Source organism: Dendrobates tinctorius, unplaced genomic scaffold (genome assembly GCF_039654945.1).
Source record: "Dendrobates tinctorius isolate UK_male_01 unplaced genomic scaffold, ASM3965494v1 ptg000005l, whole genome shotgun sequence".
In the NCBI taxonomy this organism is placed as follows: Eukaryota; Metazoa; Chordata; class Amphibia; order Anura; family Dendrobatidae; genus Dendrobates; species Dendrobates tinctorius.
This window is the reverse complement of record NW_027361673.1, coordinates 35750121-35777989: the sequence shown is the minus strand read 5'-3', so window position 1 is coordinate 35777989 and position 27869 is coordinate 35750121. Positions and strand designations below refer to the sequence as shown.

Here is a 27869-nt window from a genome sequence, read left to right as displayed (position 1 = left end):
GAAATTTTTGGAATGTTTAAAAAAAAATGAACATTTAACTTTTTTTCATAAAAAATTTACTTCAGATCCAATTTGTTTTATTTTACCAAGGGTAAAAGGAGAAATTGGACCCCAAAAGATGTTGTTGTGCAATGAGTCCTGAGTACGCTGATGCCCCATATATGCAGGTAAACCACTGTTTGGGCGCATGGCAGAGCTTGGAAGGGAAGGAGCACGGTTTGACTTTTCAAATTGGCTGGAATTGAGATCGGATGCCATGTCGCATTTGATTGGTCCCTGATGTGCCTAAACAGTGGAAACCCCCCATAAGTGACACTATTTTGGAAACTAGACCCCCCAAGGAACTTATCTAGATGTGTGGTGAGCACTTTAAACCCCAAGTGCTTCACAGAAGTTTACAACGTAGAGTCGTGAAAATAAAAAAATAATATTTTTTCCACAAAAATGATCTTTTCATCCCCAATTTTTTATTTTCCCAAGGGTAACAGGAGAAATTGGACCTAAAAGTTGTTGTTCAATTTGTCCTGAGTACGCTGATATCCCATATGTGGGAGTAAACCACTGTTTGGGCCCATGGCAGAGCTCGGAAGGGAAGGAGCACCATTTGATTTTTTCAACGCAGAATTGGCTAGAATTGCGATCAGATGCCATGTCGCGTTTGGAGAGCCCCTGATGTGCCTAAACAGTGGAAACCCCCCAATTCTAACTCCAACCCTAACCCCAACACACCCCTAACCCTAATCCCAACCCTAACCCAAGCCCTAACCCCAACTCTAGCCTCAACCATAGCCCTAACCCTAACTTTAGCCCTAACCATAACCATAACCCTAATGGGAAAATTTAAATAAATACTTTTTTATTTTATTATTTTTCCCTAAGGGGGTGATAAAGAGGAGTTTGATTCACTATTTATAGCGGGTTTTTATAGAGGGATTTTATGTTTGGCAGCTGTCACACACTAAAAGATGCTTTTTATTGCAAAAAATAGTTTTTTGCAGGACAAGTTGACGTTTTTATTGGTACCAGTCAGGAACATGACATTTTTTGATCGCTTTTTATTCTGATTTTTATGAGATGGAATGAGCAAAAACCAGCAATTCATGAATTTATTTTTTTGGGGGGGAGGGAGGCGTTTACAGCATTCCACATATGGTAAAATTGATAAGGCAGTTTTATTCTTCGGGTCAGTACAATTACAGCAATACCTCATTATATCATTTTTTATGTTTTTGCGCTTTTATATAATAAAAACTATTTCATAGAAATAATAATTGGTTTTTCATCGCTTTATTCTGACAGCTATAACTTTTTATTATTTTGCTGGTGATGCTGTATGGTGGCTCGTTTTTTGCGGGGCAAGATGACGTTTTCAGCGGTACCATGTTTATTTATATCTGCCATTTTGATCGCGTGTTATTCTTTTTGTTCGGCGGTATGATGATAAAGCATTGTTTTTTGCCTTGTTTTTTTTTACATTTTTTGATGGGGTTCACTAAAGGGGTTAACTAGTGAGACAGTTTTATAGGTCGGGTCCTTACAAATGTGTCGATACCAAATATGTGTACTTTTATCGTTTAGATTTTTTTCATTCAAATATTTATTTAGTGATCAAATAAATATTGATTTTTATTATTATTTTTTAAATTTTTTTTTACAATTATTTAAATTTTTTTATTTCATTCTAAGTTTTACACTATGTCCCACTATGGGACACTCATTTTGTACAGGTTGATCGCTTCTATAGCATGCAGATCTGCATGCTATAGAAGCTGTCAGCGCTGCAGTTTCTTCACACTGACCTGAAAGACTTCCTGGTCATCACTGGGCATGACAGGAAGTCTCTCAGGTCTGGAGACCCGGATGTCATTTGATCGCAGTGTTCCGGGGGTTAAAGTGCCGGGAGCGGTCTGTGACCGCTCCTGACACTTAGTGCCGGGTGTTAGCTGTGAGAATCAGCTGACACCCAGCCGCGATCAGCTGCGCTCCCCCCGTGAGCACGGCTGATCGCCCATGACGTACTATCCCGTCCATGGGAATTACGGTAAGTTCTAGGGCACATGGACGGGATAGTACATCTAATGGCAGAAAGGAGTTAAAGGGTTTCTGGGACTTTTCATTCAGCAGGCAGAATGAAAAATCACAGACAACACGAGGATGGCATCGCCATTCAATCTGTGGGCTGTCACTATTGTAGAGCCCAACGTTTCGGCCCATCTGGCCTTTATCAAGGGTTAATTCTGCACCTTGCCATACGTGCACGTGGTGAATCCCAAAGACGCCACGTGCACGTATGGCAAGGTGCAGAATTAACCCTTAATAAAGGCCAGATGGGCCGAAACGTTGGGCTTTAATACTCTGCTGTACAAATTTATATATTGGCTGTGAATTCCCAGTGCATAAAGAGATGAAATAAAAAGATGAAATAAATGAATATATTTCTGGGAGCAACTTCGTTTTTGATATTGTTCTGAGTGCTAGAGGTGTTTTGACATTATTCATTCTATTATTTTCCTCTGAGCACCACTCTCTGCTGTGCCCTTTTTTTACGAGTGCAAGTAGGACCATGATTCCACATTTTTTGCTATTGTAGAGCCGGCATCCCTGCACAGTTCCCTCCTCCCCCAGCTGGTACGCCGACTCACTCACTGCAGAGGCCCCCATCCTGCACTTCCTCCTTCTGCTGCTGCCTGGAGTCTGCACACGGATCGCAGATCCCCAGACACTGTGATTAGGGTGCCCACTCTCCCTCCTTCTTAAAAGGACAGTTAACGCCATCCTAAAGTGTCCCCAGCCAATGGTTGGGAGACACTTATAATTTAAGGCAGATCCACCTAATGGGAGGTGCCGGAGCAAAGTGTTCACTCTGCCTTGCTGCACGCTTGCTAGTTCTCAGTTCCCCAACACCTGCCATTCCCTTCCTTCCCATACTTGCTGTGTGCCTGTATACCAGTCTGCACCTGCCAGTGCCTGCCTGTATACCCAGCCATACCAGCCTGCATCTGCCAGTGCCTGCCTGTATACCAGCCATACCTGTCTGTACCCACCAATGCCTGTGTGTGTACCAGCCATCCACGCCAGCACCAGCCATTCCTGTGTTCCTGGGTTGCCTGCCTGTGCCAAATGAACTTTACTTCTGGGTCATTCCAGCTTCCTGCCCCTTGGGGGGTCAGCTGCCATGCGTAGGAGGTCTGTCCTGGTGTAGCACCTGGTGTGCAGCTGGAGCCATGTCTAACTCCACCATCGGGGCTCTAGCGAAGAGTCAGGTGTTAACCTAGTAACGCCCCACCAGGCTCTCCTCGGACCACGGTGCAGTGGTTCCACCACTCTCATTACATCCATGATTAATATTCCAGTGGATAGGAGCAGCTTGGTAATTTTATAATTTTTTTCAAAAGTGAAAATCAATGATTAAACATTTATGGTAAAAACTGACACACTGACCGAACACTGATGAAAATCGGATGTAAACCCCATTTTTTGCCTACATGAAAATTAATGACATCCGTATTAAGTCTTACTGACCTTTCTTGCATCCAGTGCTGTGTCTCTGCCACAGGTCTCTATAGCACTGATGTCAAGTCAACAGCACTGTCGCCAATAACTGAGCTCAGTGTCTCTTCCCAAGTTGATGACACAGGTCACTCAGAGCCACTGAGCTCACTGATTGGTTGCAGCGCTATCGACATGATGCAGGAAGCAGCAGCGGAGAACCAGCCCAGGGATGGTAAGTAAAGCTCAGTTTATTTTTTTTACAACAAACTCAGTATTTTTTTCTCTAAACCCTCTCAATTATGTGTGTTATGTAGTGCAAGTGTATTAAAGTACTTGCTGCCGGCGATTATATTTACTCCAGTCCTCTTTTGGCCTTGTAACATGCCTTCACCTTTACTATCTCACAGTGGGTGGGGATGTGCATGTTTTCCACTGAGAACCGAAACAACTGTCCATCAACTTACATTGAGAAAGTGACTTATTTTACACACATGAACCCCATGTGAGCCGCTTAGTCTGTTGTCAGGTCATGTGGGCCAGAAGAGTACAAGCACAGTACTAGACACCGGGGAAGACGATGATGTGTAAGTATTTTAATACACTTGCACTATAACACATGCGTAATTAGGATGGTTTAGTAAAAATTGTTTTACTGAGATTTCTTCTTTAAAGGGAATCCGTCACCTATTTTTTACCCTATTAGCTGCGGCCACCGCCATCAGGGGCTTATCTACAGCATTCTGTAATGCTGTAGATAAGCCCCCGATGAAACCTGAAAGATAAAAAAAACAAGTTGGATTATACTCACCCCGGCATCTGGTCTGATGGGTGTCGCGGTCCGGTCCGGCGCCACCCATCTTCTAGCGATGGCGTCCTCCTTCTTACTTGTGCTGCGGCTCCTGCGCAGGCGTACTTTATCTGCCCTGTCGAGGGCAGAGTAAAGTACTGCAGTGCGCAGGCGCCGGACCTCTCTGGCCTTTCCCGGCACCTGCGCACTGCAGTACTCTGCTCTGCCCTCAACAGGGCAGATAAAGTAAGCCTGCACAGGAACCGCGGCAGAAGTAAGAAGGAGGACGCCATCGCTAGAAGATGGGAGGCGCCGGACCGCGATACCCACTGCACCCGACCGCACCCCCCCCGGTGAGTATACTCTAACTCATTTTTCTTATCTTTCAGGTTACATCGGAGGCTTATCTACAGCATTACAGAATGCTGTAGATAAGCCCCTGTTGGCGGTGGCCGCAGCTAATAGGGAAAAAATTAGGTGACAGATTCCCTTTAAGTGCGGAATGCTGAGTCACTAATTAGAAGTCCATTTTGTGTTTGAATTGTTAAGATTAACAATAGCCTTCAAAACAATTAGAAGTTCTCCCGAGTTCCTTTTGTATGTGTTTTTTTTCCTCTTAAGTGCTATATATTTATGGCATATCCTGTGGCTAAACCATAAATGTAGAAGATGGGAATATCCCTTTAACGAGAAATGAGTCCAAGAAATGTGTAAAATGCTACCATCTTTAATGAACTAGTTATTGACCAAATGAACACATTTACAACATGACTTTACAAAAAGACGATTAGTCGCATATCAAAATTGAAGAGGTTGGCCAATACTTTTTTTTTATTAACGACCTTTAATTAGGGTAACTAACTCATCAATATCTGGCCGGTGGGGGTGAAACTCACAGTACTCGCACTGATCAACTATCGGTGCAGGCCAGGAAGTTCTCAGATGCTGGTGGAACACAGCAGCTCTAGTAAAACTATAGTGGCCACGGCCTTTGTGTAAATGACAGTAACAGCTAATCCTTTGGGATGCCGAGTATCACACCTGTACCAATCAATTAAAAAGCAGTATTCCACCTCTTTAAGTTCTAAACATATGTGAGAGCCTTACTCTTACTATAAGACAGGAAAGCTTCTACATATAGGTTATATCACTCTATAGGACTCCATTCACCTGAAGGATGCCATATTATTTTTTGTCTGGCTGTATTGAATATTGTAGTAGACAATTTTACTCTGTACACAGGTAAATAGCCAAAAAATGCATACAAGTGGAGTATATATTTTTCTTATATCGAAACTTATGGGTGACGAAAGTCATTGGATGTATATCCAAAACAGGTATGTAATCTATCAGATTCTAATACAAACAATAACAACTATATAAAATGTATTAAAAAGTATCAATTTCATTACCAATAAGAATAACCCTGTAATTAGCTTTTCGAATACAGAACACATAGTCCTTGTATTATAGCACTTTGTGTATTCGTAGTACATTTGCCTTTACTTTGCCTCGATTGTACTGTGCTTTGTTATTCCGGCGCTTGCACAATTCCACTTGATGTGTACTTATACTGCACCAAAGAACTGAAAATTTCCACGTTTCCATTTTAATGGTCTTCGGTCAGGATACAACTGACTACCCATTGTGTTGCATGGTGACAGCTGTTTCTAATATTTACTGCCTGAGCCACGATTTTTTTCTAGTCTGTCATTACACGGTCTCATAGCTTAGCAAGCTTTTCCTTTGGCGGCAATAAAAGATCAGGAGACTGAGAACTGCTAAACTCAGGAAGGCCACGGCAATGGTGAGTCCAACAACAGTACCTGAAGAAAATCCATAAAATAGATTAATGAGACAAACAGAAACTATTGATTATTATAAAACATAAACCACCATTCCTAAATATAATCTGCACTCAGTGGCGTAGCGTGGGTTGCCGGCGCCTGGGACAAGGCAAGTATTTTGCACCCCATAACCAGATGACTTTCCCTGAGTCCCTTCCAACAATCCAGTACTTAATCCCTTATCACCCAAGCAAACGTATTGTAATTAAAGTACAATGCATTTAAAGCTAGATTGCAATCTTGGACCTCCAGTCCTGTGTGATATGGCTCTAAAGGCCCTTTTACATTTAGCGATGCACCAGCGATCCGACCAGCGATCCGACCCGGTCAGGATCGCTGATGCATCGCTAAATGATCGCTAGTGAGCTTTCACACAGAAAGATCTCACAGCGATGCAGCAGCGACGCAGCGCACGATACTTACCATTCACACACAGCGATCCTGCGTCCTCCCGCCCGCCTCCACGCGTCGCTCGTCGTCACAGCAGGAAGTCTCAGCAGGAAGCGCCCGACGAGAAATGGAGCCGGACATTCTCGCGCGATCAGCGATGGACAGCGGGGGAGCCGGTCGCTGGTAAGTATCACACATAGCGATATCGCTAGCAATATCGCTATTACGTCACAAAACCAGTGACGTTTTAGCGATATTGCTAGCGATATCGCTTAGTGTAAAACCCCCTTAAGGGTACCGTTACACTTAGCGACACACCACCGATCCCGTCAACGATACGACCTGGTAAGGATCGCTGGTGCGTCGCTAAATGGTTACTAGTAAGCTGTCAAACAGTCAGATTTACCCAACGACGCAGCAACGATCCAGCGATCCGTATAACGACCTCGGCGGTCGTTGGGACCTTGTCACACAGCAGCGAATCTGATGACTCCCGCCTGCATCCCTGATTTCTGAGTCGCTAACGAGGTCGTTCGTCGGTGTCAAACACAGCGATGCGTGCTGGCCAGCGGGACACCAGCAATCAAAAAATGGCCCAGGACATTCGAGCACGATCAGCGACATCGCAGCGGGGGCCAGGTCGCTGTGTCACACGTAATGAGATCTCTGGTGAAGTCGCTGTTGCATCACAAAATCGGTGATGCTTCAGCGATCTCGCTTGCGATCTCACTATGTGAGATGGGGCTTCAAGTGTAAGTGGACTCACCCCAACCTTCCAATGTAATTTTGGCCCTCCTGCTCAGAAATCGGTGCAGCATTCAGCAGTCCCATGCTACGACGCAGCATAGAACTCTGAGGTGAGGTGACTATTATATTCTTCATCACTTATAGTTAGGGTACAGAAAAAAATTCACAAAAACTTGTACTTCAGTAACGTGACATAGTGTAAACAAAACTGGCAGAAAATAAAATAGTAAAAGCTGGAGGAACAAAGGGATGAGACAGGTAATAGCGGATCAGTCATTTCCTCAAAATTGGGCATATAGTAAAACAAATAGCTACAACTCCCAGCATGCCCTTACAGTCTGGGCTGTTTGTGCATGCTAAAAGTTTTAGTTTCAGGACTTCACTGTTAAAAATGAAGGTAATATTTCTACTGAAACTGGCACTGTGAAATGTACACTTGCACTACAAAGCCCAGTGAAATACTGTATAATTTATTATAAACCTATAAGACCTATGTAAAGAAGTGGAACATCAATGGCACCCCTGAAGATTCTGCTGCAAGTGTATGATACTGTCATAGATTCACTGAATTGTACTAAATAGTTTGAGCCCAATTCATCAACGTGTTTTCACCAGTTTTTACACTACTCCTCCAAATTTTGGTTAAGTGGACAGGGCTAGAACGGGTCAAAACCAAGTGCGCCCATCTAAGTAATCATAATCTAGGTCTCTAAATTACTCCAGAAATATACTCCAGTTCCCAACAGGACTAACAATTCTGTCCGTGGCGCACAGCAGCTTAAAGATGTTTAAATATGTTTAGATGTAGCTTAATGCATTGCACATTTCATCAAGACTGGCATACAAATTACCAGTTTTGATGAGTTTGGCCCAAAGTCTTTTTTGCCTTATACACAAGCTTTGATATTGTTTTTTTAAATAACTTGTTCTATTGTATTTTAATACCTTTAAATGTGATCATTTTAGAGAAAAAAACGCTATAGGAAAAGGTTCGGGACGAGATAATAGTTATAACATGCCCTGCAGCAAGGGGGGAGTCTTAGGTACCAAAGTCCTAGTTGAAAGTTCATATTGAGAGATCTAGTTGTGTGTTGCTGTGAAGTGTGTGTCAAGGAGGATAACAGAGGTAGCAAGCAATGTAGTGAAGTGTAAAAGTGTCCGTTTGAATAAGAGATATGGCCAAAACATTCTTGTAGCAGAGAGGAAAGAGCTCAGCTTCAGTCTGTATGGAGCTGTAAGACGAGAAAGGTACATTTGTGGTTTGTGGGACCCTGACATAGCAAAAGAGAATATAAGGATGGAGTGAATGTATGAGCCAGTCCTGGAAGTAAAAACACAGGGCTTCACAGTTCGGGGCATGAGTACTGTATTGAAGAGGGTTGAAGATAGAACTTTAAGCAGTTTCACGTAACTGAAGTGTTTCTGACAAGTATTTGCCTCAACACGTACTCACAATGCCAGAACATCTGTGTAGCCTTTTAAAGTTTTGCACCATCTACCAACTGTATATATTTTTCATCAGTTTCTCTAGCAAACTAAAGTTTATTTTTGTAAACCAGAGTCATCTCCTCCTTGAAATGTGAGTTCTCCAATTATAAATTATATGCTAACTAAAAAAGCAGAGGTACCAGTTTAGCTGATGTTTAGCCTCGCTGCAACAGATCCTTACACCTACACAAAGCTAATAAGGCAACCAGTGTTGAACTTTTTAGCTTTTGTTCCACTTTTTATGTAGTGCTTTTCCACCAATGAACTGCCTGTGCCAGGTATCAATCAGCAAGACTGTGATTAAGGTTATGCACCCAAAATAACACTCATAGCACAAAAAGTAGTATTGCAGCATCTGAGCAAACTGATGAAGACTCCCATCCCAGATGCTATTCATCCACGGATGTTGAGGGAGTTGAACACAGTAATTGACAGGCCGCTGTATCTCATCTTAGACTTTCCTGTGGGTCGATGCTACAAGACTGAAGAATGGCTGACATGGTACTGATATTTAAGAAGAGTAAGAAGGTGGATCTGTGTAAATCTTTATAAAAGATGATCTGGATTTTACAAAGGCATTTGATACTATACCATCCAACAGCCATATACAAAAGCTTAAAATGCAGGGACACTATATGCACATGGATAAAATAAACTGGCTATGTGACAAGAATCAAAGAGTTGTTGACATTGAAGTATAGTAGGTAGTACAGAACAGGAGAAGGACTTGGGTATTCAAATTACAATAAACTAAGCTCCAGTACTCAATGTCAAGCAGCAGCTGCAAAAGCAAGCAAGATTTTAGTATGTATAAAACGAGAAATAATCCTGTGATCCCAATGTATTGTTGCCCCTCTATAAATTACTTGTTCAGGCACATCTTAAATAAGGGATTCAGGTTTGGGTTCCACATTTGAAAATTAATATTGTACATTTAGAATCAGTTCAATTTGGCAACGGGATTATTACAAGTGTTGGAAGGCCTCTCCTATGATGAGAGGTTGGAAAAGCTGGGTTTGCTTAGCTTAGAAAAAAAAATGTCATATTGGTTTGCCATCTTGGTCCTCCTGTGAAGCTTGGCTATTGGCTGACCTTCATGGGAAAACTGCTATTAATTTTAATCTAATTTAAATAATAGGTTCCTGGATGTAGTGCTACTCTTGTGGCCCTAACTTTCGCTGATATTTTTTTTTGTCAAAAATGGAGTCCCAAATTTTTTTTACGTATTTAACTCATTTACTAAACATATTCAATTATTTCTAAGGAATAAAGATGATATTTTTGCAGTTTTGGTCAGGCTTAAATAAGGAATTTGATGAATTTATATAGTAGCTGAATAATAACCAAATTAACCTTTACTAGCAAAATATGTGGTGACCATATAGATTTACTGTACGTCAAAATATTTATTCATGATCGCCCCTTGTTCACACAACAATATTGGAAACTGACAGCCGCTAACTCTCTCTTGCACCATCACAGCTATCACCAGTGCCATGTAACAAAATCTTTACCCTATGGATAGTTTTTATACCTCAAAAGGATCAACAATACTAGCGAGACATTTTTAAAACAATCACAAGAACTTAGAGATAGATTTATCAATTTAAGTTATCCACAAAAAAAGATAGAAGATTTTTATTGAGCCAATAAATAGGATCATAATTCACTCGAGAGAAAAAAAAAGAAAAAAAAGGGTTTTTTTTTTTCTCATTAAGTATCGCCTCTTGGAATAGATTATAAAATCAATAATTAACAATTATTTGAGCATGTTGGAAAGTGATTCAGCTTCCTAATTTGGCATGTAGGAAGCCTATTATGTCATTCAGGTGATGTAAAGATGTGAAAGATATGGCAGTTTAAGGTCATTTCATAGAGAACATGCATAGTGGGAACTGGTTAGATAAAAGAGTACCGAAAGAGAACGTTAAGTGTATGCAATGTAATTACTGTAATTACCTGGGCAAGGTCAGTCAAATTAATGTGGGAGGCTTTCATTCCCGGATAAATCAGTTTTTGACGTGCAGATCGATCACAGTTCCTGGTATATGCAGTGTTATGTGATTGTCAACATTTTTACATATGAACGACACAATGACCTATGAATAAACGGTTTAGCAAAAATCCCTTCAGACAGGAAAGGGCTCACCTAGATTAATCCAACATGTGAGAGAATGTCATGGGAGTAATCCGACCTGCATGCAATTTTTTTGGATTTGTGTCACATACCAGTAACAGGTGGTGAAGGAGATAGACATAATCTACTATTAAAGGGGTTGTCTGGTCCAAATCAAAAAGTCTGCAGTCACTCTGTGACTACAGACTTATGACTGCAGACTTATCCTTTTGGACAGGAAAACCCCTTTAAAGAAGGAAGCAGAGCTGCTTTTGCATGAGGAAACCCTAGGTTCTGGTGGTTTGAATGATGCTAGTCCAATTCTCCAAAAATGAATTAGTCCATCACCAGATGTTGCAAAAGTAATACGCACATGTGTAATGCTGTTGCCGGCAACCCTGCTTGGTGTCCTCTTCGTCTTCCATGCAGGGACGCTGGCTTACTCATTGCCCCAGCCCTAGAGCATGGTCCCCGGCATTCTGCTGCTTCCCTGTCACTTCCTGCCCGTGTGCATGATGCAGAATTCAGACGTGTGATTTTTAACCTACTAGTTTATTGTTCCTTCGATATGATACAGTTCTTAAAGTATTCATACCCCTTGAATGTTTCCACATTTTTAATGTTACACCCAGAAACTTAATTGCATTTTGTTGGGATATTACAGTTGTGGCCAAAAGTATTGACATCCCTGCAATTCTGTCAGATAATACTCAGTTTCTTCCTGAAAATGATTGCAAACACAAATTCTTTGGTATTATTATCTTCATTTAATTTGTCTTAAATGAAAAAAACAAAAAGAATTGTCCTAAAGCCAAATTGGATATAATTCCACATCAAACATAAAAAAGAGGGTGGACAAAAGTATTGGCACTGTTCGAAAAATCATGTGATGCTTCTCTAATTTGTGTAATTAACAGCACCTGTAACTTACCTGTGGCACCTAACAGGTGTTGGCAATAACTAAATCACACTTGCAGCCAGTTGACATGGATTAAAGTTGACTCAACCTCTGTCCTGTGTCCTTGTGTGTACCACATTGAGCATGGAGAAAAGAAAGAAGACCAAAGAACTGTCTGAGGACTTGAGAAACCAAATTGTGAGGAAGCATTAGCAATCTCAAGGCTACAAGTCCATCTCCAAAGACCTGAATGTTCCTGTGTCTACCGTGTGCAGTGTCATCAAAAAGTTTGAAGCCCATGGCACTGTGGCTAACCTCCCTAGATAGGGACAGAAAAGAAAAATTGACAAGAGATTTCAACGCAAGATTGTGCGGATGTTGGATAAAGAACCTCGACTAACATCCAAACAAGTTCAAGCTGCCCTGTAGTCCGAGGGTACAACAGTGTCAACTCGTACTATCCGTCGGGGTCTGAATGAAAAGGGACAGTATGGTAGGAGACCCAGGAAGACCCCACTTCTTACCCCGAGACATAAAAAAGCCAGGCTGGAGTTTGCCAAAACTTACCTGAAAAAGCCTAAACTGTTTTGGAAGCATGTTCTCTGGTCAGATGAGATAAAAGTAGAGCTTTTTGGGCAAAGGCATCAGCATAGAGTTTACAGGAGAAAAAAAGAGGCATTCAAAGAAATGAACACGGTCCCTACAGTCAAACATGGCGGAGGTTCCTTGATGTTTTGGGGTTGCTTTGCTGCCTCTGGCACTGGACTGCTTGACCGTGTGCATGGCTTTATGAAGTCTGAAGACTGCCAACAAATTTTGCAGCATAATGTAGGGCCCAGTGTGAGAAAGCTGGGTCTCCCTCAGAGTTCATGGGTCTTCCAGCAGGACAATGACCCAAAACACACTTCAAAAAGCACTAGAAAATGGTTTGAGAGAAAGCACTGGAGACTTCTAAGGTGGCCAGCAATGAGTCCAGACCTGAATCCCATAGAACACCTGTGGAGAGATCTAAAAATGGCAGTTTGGAGAAGACACCCTTCAAATATCAGGGACCTGGAGCAGTTTGCCAAAGAAGAATGGTCTAAAATTCCAGCAGAGCATTGTAAGAAACTCATTGATGGTTACCGGAAGCGGTTGGCCGCAGTTATTTTGGCTAAAGGTTGTGCAACCAAGTATTAGGATGAAGGTGCCAATACTTTTGTCTGGCCCATTTTTGGAGTTTTGTGTGAAATGGTCAATGTTTTGCTTTTTGCTTCATTCTCTTTTGTGTTTTTTCATTTAAGACAAATTAAATGAAGATAATAATACCAAAGAATTTGTGTTTGCAATCATTTTCAGGAAGAAACTGAATATTATCTGACAGAATTGCAGGGGTGTCAATACTTTTGGCCACAACTGTATGTGATATACCAACACTAAGTATCAAGTATTTATGAAGTGTAGAGGAAATGATACATGGTTTTGTAAATATTTTAATTATAAATCTGAAAATTATGATGTGCATTTGTATTTAGCCCGCCTGAGTCAATACTTTGTAGGACATGGGGTGTGTCTCTACGATCTAGAGGCTGACATTTTTGCCCATTCTTCTCTGCACATTCACTCTAGCTCAGTGAGATTGCATGGAGACGTCTGCGAACAGCAATTCTCATGTTTTGTCACAGATTCTCAATGGGATTTACGTCTGGACTTTGACTGGGCCATTCACACACACATGAATATGCTTTGATCTAAACCATTCCATTGTAACTCTGGCAGTATGTTTAGGGTTGTTGTCCTGCAGGAATTCTCAAGTCTTTTGCAGTCTCTAACAGGCTTTCCTCCAGGATCGCTCTGTATTTAGCTCAATCCATCTTCCCACAAACTCTGACCAGCTTTCCTATTACTGCTGAAAAAAGTATTCCAGCATGTTTCTGCCACCACCATGTTTGTTGGTGGGGATGGTGTTTTCACGGTATTGTGCAATGCTAGTTTTCTGTTGTCATACATAGCGTTTTGCATTTATCCTAAAAGTTCTACTTTAGTCCCATCTGACCAGAGCATCTTCTGCCACATGCTATCTGAGTGCCTTACATGGCTTTTTGCAAACTGCAAATGGGACATTGTATGGCTTGCTTTCAAAATTGGCTTTCTTCTTACCACTCTTCTATAAAGGACATATTTGTGGACTATGGGATTAATAGCTGTCCTGGGAACAAATTCTCCCACCTGAGCTGTGGATCTTTGCAGCTCCTCCAGTGACCATGGGCCTCTTGGCCACTTCTCTAATTAGAGCTCTCCTTTCTTGGAATGTCCGTTTTGGTGGACGGTCATGTCTTGGTAGGTTTGCATTTGTGCCATACTCCTTCCATTTCTGGATGATGGATTGGATAGTGAGATGTGAGATGTTCAGAGCTTGGGATATTTAATAACCTAACCCCGCTTTGATCCCTACCGTTGTAAAACAAACCTTTGAGGCCTTCACAGAACAACTGTAGTTATACTGAGAAAAAAAAATACACATGTGGTCTCAATTTACTAATTATGTGACTTATGGAGCCAATTGGGCACTTAGGATTTTATTAAGGGGTATCAGACTACAGGGGGCTGAATACAAATGCAAGTCACAAATTTCAGATTTATATTTTTAAAATAAATAGAAAACTATGTATTATTTCCTTTACACTTCACAAATTATTGCTACTTTGTGTTGATAGATCACATAAATTCCCAATCAAATACGCTTATGATTGTGGCTGTAACATGAAAAAAAAATTGTAAATGTTCACGTGGTATGAATACTTTTTCAAGATGCTGTAAGTATCTCGGTATTCTGAAATCTATGATGGGACAAACTTTTTGTGTTACAGGCAGTTAAGGTAACATAATGCTTTTTTTCTTCAAAATACCTGATTCACATAATATTAAAAAGAATGATCGTACCTGAGCTTGTATCCCCATCTTTCTTGACTCCACATTCTTTCTTCCAATCGTCTACAATTATTGAAGATGTCAAATCAGTAAACATTGTCAGAGGACATGATGGAGAGCAGCCTGGCAAAGTGACCAAGTAGGGATCTACTGATGAGTCATTTCGGTAGTACATTTCAATAGTGTATTTCCTGGAGATTTTAAACAAAAATATTTTGATATTTACTGTATGTTTGAAAATATAATGTAAAGCCACGTTCATATGTAGCATAAATGCTGCATTTTTTCTGCAGCTATCCACACTGTAAGACTCAATAACAATCTTCTCTGATAATTGCAATTTTTTTCTGCATTTTCTTTTTAATCGAATGCCATTTTCCTTGTTGCTGCATTGCTATTTTTTTGCACCAAATTTATCGGTGTCGAATAATGTTTCAGAAATTTAACGCATCTTAAGAAATGAAATTTCTGCTTAGAAGTGACATTCTAGTTTTTATTCTACCCCCTTACCGGAGTTAGTTTGACATTTTTTTTTTACAACTTTTAAAAAAATATAAATCTGCAATCTCCTATCTCAGTAATGGGAAAGTCTGTCTGCACTGAATACAGATTTTACCTCAGAATTGAGAATTTTGGTATTGATTAATCAATTTTTAACAGAGAAAGAAGCAGATTTTTCTGATATGATATAGTACAAAGTTGCTTATTTTCATTTGTACTATTGATTTATGAAATAAAAATAAAAATGATGGATACGTTTTAACCACTTTCCGACTTTGGGAGTAATAGTACGCCCTGTAGGAATCCCTCCCTTTGATCTGGGCTCAGTGCCGAAGCCCACATCTTTCCCGACATGTCAGCTATTTTGAACTGCTGACATGTCTCTTAACAGCCGCGGGCGGAATCGCGATCCACCTGCGGCTGTTAACCTGTTAAATGCCGCTGTCAAATTCTGACAGTGGCATTTAACTCGCGCTTACCGGAAGCCTGCCGGAAATCCCGCCCATCTCTGAACGCGTCACTTAATCGCAAGTCACCGATCGGTTGGCATGACAACCAGGGGACTCCAGCAGACCTTTATGGTTGTCATAGCCTGATTGCTATGAGCGCCGCATGGTGGTGGGCGTTCATAGTAAGTGAGCATTTCTGCTATACACAGGCGATCTGATCATCGCTTGTGTGTAGCAGAGGCGATCAGATAACTGCAGCTTCTAGTCTACCATGGATACTATTGAAGCATGTAAAAAGTAAAAAAAGTTTTTAAAAATATTAAAATATCAAAAATATCAATGTTCAAATCACCCCTCTTCCCCCCATTCAAAATAATAAAAAAAAATCAAATAAACAAATTTTGTGTTCAGAATCGCCCAATCAATATAAAAAAAGAATTAACCGATCACTAAATGGTATAATGAGAAAAAAAATCATAATGTCAGAATTACTTTTTTTTGGTCGCCGCTACATTGCAATAAAACGCAATAACGAGTGATCAAAAGATCATATCTATATCAAAATGGTATCAATAAAAATGTCAGTTTGGTATGCAAAAAATAAGCCCTCACCTGACCCAAGATGATGAAAAATGGAGACACTACATGTCTCGGAATATGGCACCATTTTTTTTACCAAAGTTTGGATTTTTTTTTGCACCACTTACGTAAAAAAGAACCTAGACATGTTTGGTGTCTATGAATCTATGAAATGAGTCTGGAGAATCATAATGGCAGGTCAGTTTTAGCATTTAGTGAACTTAATAACAAAAATAGCAACAACTGTGAAATTGCACTTTTTTGCAATTTCACCGCACTTGGAATTTTATTCCTGTTTTCCAGTACAGGATATGTTGAAAGCAATTGTGTCATTCAAAAGTACAATTTGTCCTGCAAAAAACAAGTCCTCACATGGCCATATTGATCGACAAATAAAAAAGTTACAGCTCTGGGAAGAAGGGGAACAAAAAACAAAAACACAAAAACGAAAATACCTCCGACATGAAGGAGTTAATACTTGTAAATTCTGTAAATTAGGCCTTTTTCACATAATGTTTGGGAGGTTTTCCCTACTGTATATAAACTCACTTGAGTAATGCCAACCCATTGGCAACTCTTAGCGATAATTTTCATAAATATGTAAGAGCCTTATCATTTGTTACCTACCCATCATCAGCTTCGTAAAGCTCAAAAATATGACATGCAGCGTAAGGTGCAAGTTTTCCATTGGAGACATTCAGAGCCATCTGGAGAGCAGCTACTGTGGTGTCATGCTGGGGGAGAGAAATATGGATTGTTTAAGAACTTTTATTTGAACCTGTCAGTACTATTAAATACTTGTATTCTCTATTCTTTCTTATATACCTGTGTTCTGCGTGTCTCTATTTTAACTCCTGTATATTTATGAATGCATTTACATTTTCCAGTGAAGTGTGTCCTCATAAAACTATTATTTCTGATTGGACAATATCAAAGTATTGTACGTAGCGACACATCCAGAACTAGTTACACCCAGTTGTCAACTTATTCCTACATTTCTAGGAACCTGACAGGTCCCACATGCCCTTCAACCCACCAGCATTAGAATATTTGTTCCTAAATACCCTGCCTAAACAGTCATCTATAGTGATTAACACCTAAATTCATGTTTAAAATAAGACTTTAGAAGCTTTGTGTTTCCTATGCCAATTAGCCCTTTGACTGGTGGATGGGGCATTAGTTACCCCAGACTTGTTGTCAATCTCTGCATGTTATCATGTCCACAGGGACATGACATGATTTGCAAAAGCCAGGGTCATTGCCAGCTCGATGTAAAACTTGCGCATGCATATCAAATAACAATGGAAACTAAAAAACAAAATCAAAATAATAATGTTTATTGAAATATATCAAGAACGGTAAAATAAAACCGAGATAAGAAAAAATGGGAGCAACGAACAAAATTCACCCAGACTGGCCAACTCAGTGATAAAGGGTGTAAATGTAGAACTCCAGAACACTAATATAGATAGATCACAATCCTAAAAAACACAGCTAAAAATAAAACATCAAGTGATAATGTCACAATGCAATAGATGGCAGCAATATAGTAAGCCAAGGTATAAAGTCTTAAGATATTGCAAAAGGCGACATGAAATAAGTACCAATGGAGAAGGAGGAGTTGGGACAGCCTGGGAGTTGGAGGGGGTGAGGTACAAAGATGTGCGCGGCTTTCTTCACCCACATCATTGTTCCTGTGAAGTCGTGGGTACACTTCCTGTCTTCAGAGGCGCATTGCGCATGTTGGGAGGTAAAGAAGACGTCTTACACCTAGACCAGCAGTCATGACAAAGAAGCATCCTTTGTACAAAGCAACAAAGCTATCATCATCATGATCATCATCACAGACGGTAATCCTTTAGTCCATGAGCAATGAAACTGTAAAGGCCCCGTCTCACTAAGCAATCTCGGTAGCGAGATCGCTGCTGAGTCACAACTTTTGTGACGTAACAGCGATCTCACCAGCGAGATCGCTGTGTGTGACAGCGATCAGCGAGCGGCCCCCCTGCCTTTGTTATCCCGCGAGACCGTGACATCTCGCGGTCATTCATGCAAAGGATCACTGGGACCGGAGCGTGGAGAGAGGCGGGATGACTGAACGCGACGTCGGAAGGTGAGAATAACTATATTTTTTATTTTGATTCTATTTTTTACAGGATGGCCAGCGATGCTGGGCGCTCGGCATCGCTGTGCTGATCGCTGGTGAAGCTGTCTGTGTGACAGCTCACCAGCGATCACATAGCGACTTACCAGCGATCCTGACACCTTGATATCGGTGTCGGGATCGCTGGTAAGTCGCTTAGTGAGACGGGGCCTTAAGGTTCTCAGTCTCAGTGGCGTATCCAAGGGGGGGCAGCCGGGGCAGTTGCCCCGGGCGCAGGCAGCAGGGGGGCGCAGTCGAGCCGCCCGGCCGCCTAATGCAGAGGTCCGCAGTATGCCAGTATCTCCCTCCCTCCCCCCCCGGCGGCTGTGTTCTGCCACTACCAGTCCTGGGAGTCGGCGGTTCTCTGTGTCGGCTGTCAAGCTGACAGCCGACGCAGAGAAGGAGGCCGCGCCGACTCCCAGGCAGCAATTGTACTTGGCGTCTATAGACGCCAGTACAATTGAAGCTCTGACCGCCGGGTCAGAGCGACGTCAGCAGCGTGATCAGGTCATGTGATCACGCTGCTGACGTCACTCCCGGCGCCCAGAGCGAACGCTGGTGGTAAGTGTGCTCCTCTGTGGAGCTGAAGAACCACCGAAGATGGGGATGGGGGTTAATGAGCGGAGATGGGGGTTAATGAGTGGAGAGGGGGGTTAATGTGGGGGTGGGGGTTAATGAGTGGAGATGGGGGTTAATGAGTGGAGAGGGGGGTTAATGAGTGGAGATGGGGGTTAATGAGTGGAGATGGGGGTTAATGAGTGGAGATGGGGATTAATGTGCGGGGGTTAATGAGTGGAGATGGGATTAATGTGGGGATGGGGTTAATGAGTGGGGGGGTTAATGAGTGGAGATGGGGGTTAATGTGTGGGGGTTAATGAGTGGAGATGGGGGTTAATGAGTGGAGATGGGATTAATGTGGGGATGGGGGTTAATGAGTGGGGGGGTTAATGAGTGGAGATGGGGTTAATGTGTGGGGGTTAATGAGTGGAGATGGGGTTAATGAGTGGAGATGGGGGTTAATGAGTGGAGATGGGATTAATGTGGGGATGGGGGTTAATGAGTGGAGATGGGGGTTAATGTGTGGAGATGGGGGTTAATGAGTGGAGATGGGATTAATGTGGGGGGTTAATGTGGAGATGGGGGTTAATGAGTGGAGATGGGGGATTAATGAGTGGAGATGGGGGATTAATGTGTGGAGGGGTTAATGAGTGGGGATGGGGGTTAATGTGTGGGGGGATTTGGAGTGGGGGTACATAATGTGTGGGGGGATTTGGAGTGGGGGTACATAATGTGTGGGGGGATTTGGAGTGGGGGTACATAATGTGTGGGGGGATTTGGAGTGGGGGTACATAATGTGTGGGGGGATTTGGAGTGGGGGTACATAATGTGTGGGGGGATTTGGAGTGGGGGTACATAATGTGTGGGGGGATTTGGGAGTAGGGATGAGGGGTTATTGAGTGGGGATGGGGGGTACTTAATGTGTGTGGGGGATGGGGGGGATTTGGAGTGGGGATGGTATTTAATGTATGTGGGGAGATTTGAGGACACAAAATGAAGAGTATGTATGAGGGCATGTATGAGGAAACAGTATGGGGGATGGGTGCAGACAGTAAGGGGTGCGAACGGGTGAATGCATGTGGACACAGTATGGGGAGTCGGGGATATGTGTAAGCAGACAGTATAGAGAGTGAGGGGGTAAATATATGAGGAGACAGTATGAGGAGGGAGGGGAATAGTGTGAGGAGACAGTATATTGCAGATATTTGTATTTAGGGGCATTATAAGGACACTTCTATCTTTAAGGGCATCGTGTGGGGATTTGCTGCAGAAGACCGTTGAAGATGGAAGTCTGCAGAGACGAGATGTGGATGAGAAAACTCATCATGGGGTCTGGACAAGAAGAAGAAAAGGAGAACGACTCCAGAGACGACGTCATCTATAAGGTACCTGGATGTAAATATTATTTGTGATATTGACTAATTCTCATGTTTTTTATTTATGTCAGGAGCATTACAGGGGTTGTCCAGGTTTGTGCTGAGTCTGCAGTCATTCTATGTGACTGCAGACTTCTGAATTCTCACAGTGCTCACTGAATGCTGTCAGGATTCTCTCGTGCTGGTAATTTACATACATGCGGTCACATGCTGACTAGACATGTGTGGCCTCACTCAATGAAAGTGAACGGAGCGAGGCCGGGCACGTCTAGTTGGAATGTGGCCAGAAGTATACAAATCACATACTTGTGTTGACATGACTGTATATCGGCAAGGGAGAATCCTAAAAGTGTGCAGTGCATTCGTTGTGAGAATTCAGAAGCTGCAATGTCAGGATTCAGCTCTGCAGGTTCCAGTACTCATCACATGGACACCTCACTCATATGCGATTTTCATAGTTATGGTCCTGTGACAACGAGCTTCTCTTCCTGCTTTCAGTTTTTTACTGAACATTGAGAGCATTAGGGAGAGCAGCTTGTGGGTACATGACTAACTGTGCAAGTCGCATATGTACTTGGGGGGGGGGGGGGGCGCCGAACCAAATTCTTGCCCCGGGTGCCAGAAAGCCTAGATACGCCTCTGCTCAGTCTCTTTGCTATATCTGCTGTTATTTTCTGTTATTGAAACCTAGTTTTCTCCGTCGGCCATTTTGCTTTCTGTCCTGCTGCAGTTACCTTGCCCTCAGTCACTATGGAGTTTCTAGTTTCTATGTTTCCACCCTGTTCTCTTCCACTTGCCTTTTTAAGCAGCCTCAGCTGTTCAGTCAGTGCTTCTGAATCATGTCTGTCAGCCTGTGACCTGGTTCCTGGATGTCTTGGACATAGTATTCCAGCCATCTCCTACTGTGTATCTTTGGGACATGTAGGGACACTGGAACCCTGCTGCTTGCCAATCAGCATTTGCAAGGCAAGTAACAGAGAGAGACATTCTGATCCTGTTTCTGTGGTTTATGCTGAACTTAGGGTTTACTCTGGCCTGCCGTGTCTCCTGCCTCTGTACCTGCAATTGTGTAAAACCTTTTCCCTGTGGCATACTTGTTTATTATTATTATTATTTATTATTATAGTGCCATTTATTCCATGGCGCTTTACATGTGAAGGGGTATACATAATAAATGCAAGTACAGTATTCTTAAACAATACAAGTCACGACTGGTACAGGAGGAGAGAGGACCCTGCCCGCGAGGGATCACAATCTGCAAGGGATGGGTGAGGATACAGTAGGCGAGGACAGAGCTGGTCGTGCAATGGTTTGGTCGATCGATGGTTACTGCAGGTTATAGGCTTGTCGGAAGAGGTAGGTCTTCAGGCTCTTTTTGAAGGTTTCGATGGTAGGCGAGAGTCTGATATGTTGTGGTAGAGAGTTCCAGAGTATGGGGGATGCGCGGGAGAAGTCTTGTATGCGATTGTGGGAAGAGGAGATAAGAAGGGAGTAGAGAAGGAGATCTTGTGATGATCGGAGGTTGCGTGCATGTAAGTACCAGTAATTACTTGTAAGAAGTAATACAAGCACTTCTTAACCAAATTTGTGTCTCCTTTGTTTCCTTGCACCCAAGCACAAGATTCTATATAGACTGTAAACAATACATTACAGACACTGCCACATCATGTTGTGATCGACAATCCACTATCCAAAGTCAAGGCAGCCTTGGATGCCTTTCTTGATAAATATAATATTACAGGTTACACAGGGGCGGACATACCATGGGTGCAACCTATAGAGCCGCAGAGGGGCCTGAAAGGTAAAGGGGGACCACTTCTACATCCAAATCATCAAGCAGCTTCTGTTACAAACAGATTCTTGAACTTTATGGACTTGGTGTATTCTTTCATTTCAACCTTCAAACTTTGAAACTGTGCTGTAGATTGAATATGATGAAGAGGTGAAAATAAGCCATAAGTTGACCTAAGTTGTAAGAACAAGCTCTTTATTTAACAGCTTAATAATAAAAAGTGATCAGAATGATAACCTATAAAAATGTTTAGCAAAAAACAAGGCATCGCACAACTCCATTGATTGAGGAATAAAAACAGTGTGGGTCTCAAATTATGGGAACACAAACCTATGTTTTTAATTAACAAATTTCTGTTTTTTTTTACCACTTAAAAACAAAGTTACAAGTTTGTGATCGCCGTAAATGCACTGACCTGAATGAAAGCCGTACAAAAAAAAAAAACAATGTAGGAAGGAATTGTACACTGCTCAAAAAAATAAAGGGAACACTTAAACAACAGGTTATAACTCCAAGTCAATCAAACCTCTGTGAAATCAAACTGTCCACTTAGGAAGCAACACTGATTGACAATGAATTTCACATGCTGTTGTGCAAATGGAATAGACAACAGATGGAAATTATTGGCAATTATCAAGACACACTCAATAAAGGAGTAGTTCTGCAGGTGGGGATCACAGACCACATCTCAGTACCAATGCTTTCTGGCTGATGTTTTGGTCACTTTTGAATGTTAGTTGTGCTTTCACACTCGTGGTAGCATGAGACGGACTCTACAACCCACACAAGTGGCTCAGGTAGTGCAGCTCATCCAGGATGGCACATCAATGCAAGCTGTGACAAGAAGGTTTGCTGTGTCTGTCAACATAGTGTCCAGAGGCTGGAGGCGCTACCAGGAGACAGGCCAGTACAACAGGAGACATGGAGGGGGCCATAGGAGGGCAACAACCCAGCAGCAGGACTGCTACCTCCGCCTTTGTGCAAGGAGGAGGAGGAGCACTGCCAGAGCCCTGCAAAATGACTTCCAGCAGGCCACAAATGTGCATGTGTCTGCACAAACGGTTAGAAACCGACTTCATGAGGATGGTCTGAGGGCCCGACATTCACAGATGGGGGTTGTGCTTACAGCCGAACACTGTGCAGAATGCTTGGCATTTGCCACAGAACACCAGGATTGGCAAATTTGCCACTGGCGCCCTGTGGTCTTCACAGATGAAAGCAGGTTCACACTGAGCACATGTGACAGACATGATAGAGGCTGGAGAGCGATCTGCTGCCTGCAACATCCTTCAGCATAACCAATTTGGCAGTGGGTCAGTAATGGTGTGGGGTGGCATTTCTTTGGAAGGCCGCACAGCCCTCCATGTGCTCGCCAGAGGTAGCCTGACTGCCATTAGGTACCGAGATGAGATCCTCAGACCCCTTGTGAGACCATATGCTGGTGCGGTTGGCCCTTGGTTCCTCCTAATGCATGACAATGCCAGACCTCATGTGGCTGGAGTGTGTCAGCAGTTCCTGCAAGATGAGGGCATTGAAGCTATGGACTGGCCGCCCGTTCCCCAGACCTGAATCCGATTGAGCACATCTGGGACATCATGTCTCGCTCCATCCACCAACGTCACGTTGCACTACAGACTATTCAGGAGTTGGCGGATGCTTTATTCCAGGTCTGGGAGGAGATCCCTCAGGAGACCATCCCCCGCCTCATCAGGAGCATGCCCAGGCGTTGTAGGGAGGTCATACAGGCACGTGGAGGCCACACACAATACTGACTTGTTTTAAGGTCATTACATTCCACTTTAATTTCGTGTGTGACTCCAAATCCAGGCCTCCATTGTTAATAAATTTGATTTCCATTGATGAGATTTTTGTGTGATTTTGTTGTCAGCACATTCAACTTTGTACAGAACAAAGTATTCAATGAGAATATTTCATTCATTCAGATCTAGGATGTGTTATTTGAGTGTTCCCTTTATTTTTTTGAGCAGTGCATTTATTTCACCATTTCACTGCACTTGGACTTTTTTCTTATTTTCTAGTACATTGTATGTGTAAGGGGTGTACCGGGACCGTGTAATATTATCCACTCCCTTCCTTAGTATAAATACTCCCTTTGTTTATCTAATATATAAAGCTCAAGTGTGTGTATGTATGTGTGTATGTACAGTCATATGTTAAAGTTTGGGCACCCCTATTAAGGTTAACCTTTTTTCTTTATAACAATTTTGGTTTTTGCAACAGCTATTTCAGTTTCATATATCTAATAACTGATGGACTCAGTTATATTTCTGGATTCAAATGAGGTTTATTGTACTAACAGAAAATGTGCAATCTGCATTTAAACAAAATTTGACCGGTGCAAAAGTATGGGCACCCTTATCATTTTCTTGATTTGAACACTCCTAATTACTTTTTACTGACTTCCTGAAGCACTAAATTGGTTTTGTAACCTCATTGAGCTTTGAACTTCATAGCCAGGTGTATCAAATCATGAGAAAAGGTATTTAAGGTGGCCACTTGCAAGTAGTTCTCCTATTTGATTCTCCTATGAAGAGTGGCATCATGGGCTCCTCAAAACAACTCAAATGATCTGAAAACAAAGATTGTTCAAAATAGCTTTTCAGGGGAATTTGTGCATTTCACAAATTTGTGTTATTCCAGTGGAAGATACTTACAATACAATACAATACCATAATTTCCCTTGGGATCAATAAAGTATATTGTATCACAGCAGCATTACAACAGCATTACAAACAAAACATTATGAACAGCATTACTACATTACAAACAGCATTACATAGAGTAATTACTAGACACAGATCTTGCACATGACTAACCACAATACGTAACAAACAAAGGTATACAAATCTCTGATCCTTTACATTAGTGCGCCGGCCCTAGGTCGTAGCCATCTTTCACCCTTAGTGAATTGTTATACATCCCCATAGCAGTAGGCACAAACGATTTCCTGAATTTCTCCTTCTTGCACCTTAGTAGGATTAGATGGCTTCTGAATGTGCTCTTCTGATTCAAGAACAGCTCGTATAGTGGGTGTGTATTATTGTTCATTATAGCCCTGCACTTCTTTTGAATCATATCCTCCAGTACCTCCCCAAAAGAGTCAAGATGGAGGCCAACAGCTGCACTTGCCTTCTTGATAAGTTGGTTGAACATATTAGCGTCAGCTATTCGCACACTGCTGCCCCAGCAAATGATAAAAAAAAATACAGCTGGCGGTTTATTTTTGCTATGTGTCTTTTTTCATGTCTTTTCTAACATTATTTGTGGCGGCTTTGAAACCGACAGATATATTTTTTTAGAATTGTTTGTCTAAATAGTGAGCGTCGATAATTAAAAAAAAAACAGCATGGGGTCCCCACATTTTTGAAATCGAGCCCTGCTAAAGCTGACAGCTGGGGGCTGGTATTCTCAGGCTGGTAAGGGGCCATTGATATAGGCCCCCTCAGCCTAAAAATAGCAGCCCGCAAATAGTTTTCAACGTGGAGGGTGCCAAGATGTGACCGTCCAGGCTGAAAACCACTGGTGAATGAGCTGCTGGGAGTACAGCGTCAGTGATTGGGGTGACCTCATAGAATTTCCCAGCCGGGCTGAACTGCGGTGACCTCAGGACCGTGGGAAAAAGTCAGTGATGAGTTCAAGCTCATTGTCATCACAGCAGATCACATGGTATCAAAACTCTCCAGCTGTGAGTTTTTCCAGGCCAGTTATAAAAAATAGGGGGAACCCATGCTGGATTTTTCATTCATTTATTTAGTTATAGCGCAGGCGTCGGGTGAGTAATACCCCCATCATCCGCTCCTGCTGTCACTGTTCTTAGCAGCAGCAGGTGTAGTTTGATGGGAGTAATAATCCCAAAAGCCCCCACCTGCTGTCATCGTTCTGACTTTAATATAACTCTCATAATTCTCCCTTGCTAGCTCCGATCGCCGGCAGAGCAGGGGGGAATGATTAGAGCTGTGTTCAGCACCCGGCGTCGGGGAACAGCGCTTTCTGTAGCGCTTCTTCCCCTGTTCTGATGCGTGTCCCACGGATGACATCAATGTGTGTTTTCCGTGTGCACGTGTGTGAGAAGTTTTGCGGCCCGTGCTGATGATAAAAAACCAGACATGTCAGCTTGTTTTGCCCACCGACACATGGTCCGTGGAAACACATTGACATGTGCACACACCCATTCATTTGTCAGTGTCATCGGAACATGTCAAAACTGTCACCACACGTACCGGAGACCCGCATGTGTGAAAGAGGCCCTAATCTGTATGTGAAAATTAATCAGAGTGTACTAGTTTCTTCTGTAAATCAGATGAGATGCACCTATTCAAGCCTATGGGTACACAAAAAAATGAGATGCCGCATGGAGCCACAGAATAGCATCCAATTTTTACAGATACAGTTTCCTATGTTACAAAATTGCAATGTAAGAGGTCTTGTAACTTATTAATAGCCTCTGCTGTAAAACTAGACTATATATGGACTGCACACTGGTGACATGTGAAAAATAATTGTCCCACTTTTCTGGATGAAACTCTGATGTTTTTATACACTTGTGTGAACCTACCCTTCAGAGCTGAAACTGGGCGGAAACTCTCAAAATCCTTCTCAAAATCTTAACACTCCTAAAGTTAGTAATGGCTGGAGCTGAGCATCCCCACCCCACAGAAGAGGCGTCAGGCGGAGGCCAGCATGACGGGGGGTTTGGAGGGTGAAGATGGGTGGAGTGGGCTTGGTGGGAGGGGGCGTTGCCGATATATATGGTTGAGCAACGTGCCTCCCTCCTCACAGTTCCCGCTCTTTTCCCCCAGGAAGTTTTTGGACTCACCATGGCTGACGTGGAGCAGGCATTGGAGTGCCTGAGGGTGGCTTCCATGACACAGCCGCCAGGGTGGCTGGAAGCGCAGGTGGCGGCGATCACCCCGGGGACGTCCGGGCAGTCGGCTCTGCCTGCAATGAGGGAGCGGCGCGCAAGGCGGGTGAGGCCTCACAAATGGCTCTCACCGGATGTAGCACCTCGGGCCTCCCGTCGGCGCAGGAGCCCCTCCCAGGACCCTCCAGGCCGGGCGCCCCGCGCTGCTCGCTCCAGCGGGCCCCGGCTTGGGAGGAATCCGCAAGCCCGGCGAGGCCCTGCGGCGGTGTCTGGGCCTTTGTCTCGCTCCGTGCAGGGGGCGGGGCTGACATGTGCCGGGCCGCGCAGCACCCAGGACTTATCGGAGGGCCGCTCTGGCGGCTCTATTATAGCGTGGTTTGCTCCTCTCTCCAGGCCATGGTCAGCCAGTACAGCGGTAGAGGCCTGCCAAACAGCAGGGATGTGTCCTTCACCCTCCAGCGGGGGGGGGGGTCATCGGGTTCATCGGGGGCCACGGCGGGGGGTGCCCACAACACGGCCTGCTTCCTGCTCTGGGCACACTGACAGGAGGCCATGCAGCAGGGATAGAACGGCCTGCTGCAATGCAGGGCATGTGCCATCCACCCCCACAACTGGCGGCAGGGGGTACGCTCCGGTCCCACTGAGCTCTTCACCGGGGGCCGCACACGCATCATCACGGATGGATGGCGCGACCTCAGGTGCTCCGGTCGCGGCGACTCAGGCAGCACCGTCACTTGGGGATCAGCAAGCGGGATCCCCCCTTTGTTTCGGGCCCTGTATCCCGGTTCCCTCGGGGGGGTAGTCCCGGACGTCAGCGGCAGTCCAGTGGAGCCAACATCATGAGTCAATTGGGCGCGAACGCATCCGTGAATCCCGGCGGTCCGGCTGGAGGGCTCACAGCCCCCTCGCAGCCC

The 27869-nt window shown here is 43.3% G+C and overlaps 1 protein-coding gene across 3 annotated transcripts in view; it reads right to left on the bottom strand.

Moving 5' to 3' along the window:
* Window positions 1-4986: 4986 nt before the first annotated feature.
* Window positions 4987-27869, bottom strand: part of ACP3 (acid phosphatase 3) — a 196554-nt gene continuing 173671 nt past the window's right edge. For all 3 annotated transcript variants that reach the window (XM_073569462.1, XM_073569465.1, XM_073569464.1), the window contains 3 exons: window positions 16832-16938; window positions 14688-14866; window positions 4987-6105 (listed from right to left, as the gene is read on the bottom strand). In XM_073569462.1, the coding sequence (XP_073425563.1) occupies window positions 5993-6105; window positions 14688-14866; window positions 16832-16938 (399 nt within the window). In that variant the 3' untranslated portion in view covers window positions 4987-5992. The remainder of the gene's footprint in view (window positions 6106-14687; window positions 14867-16831; window positions 16939-27869) is intronic.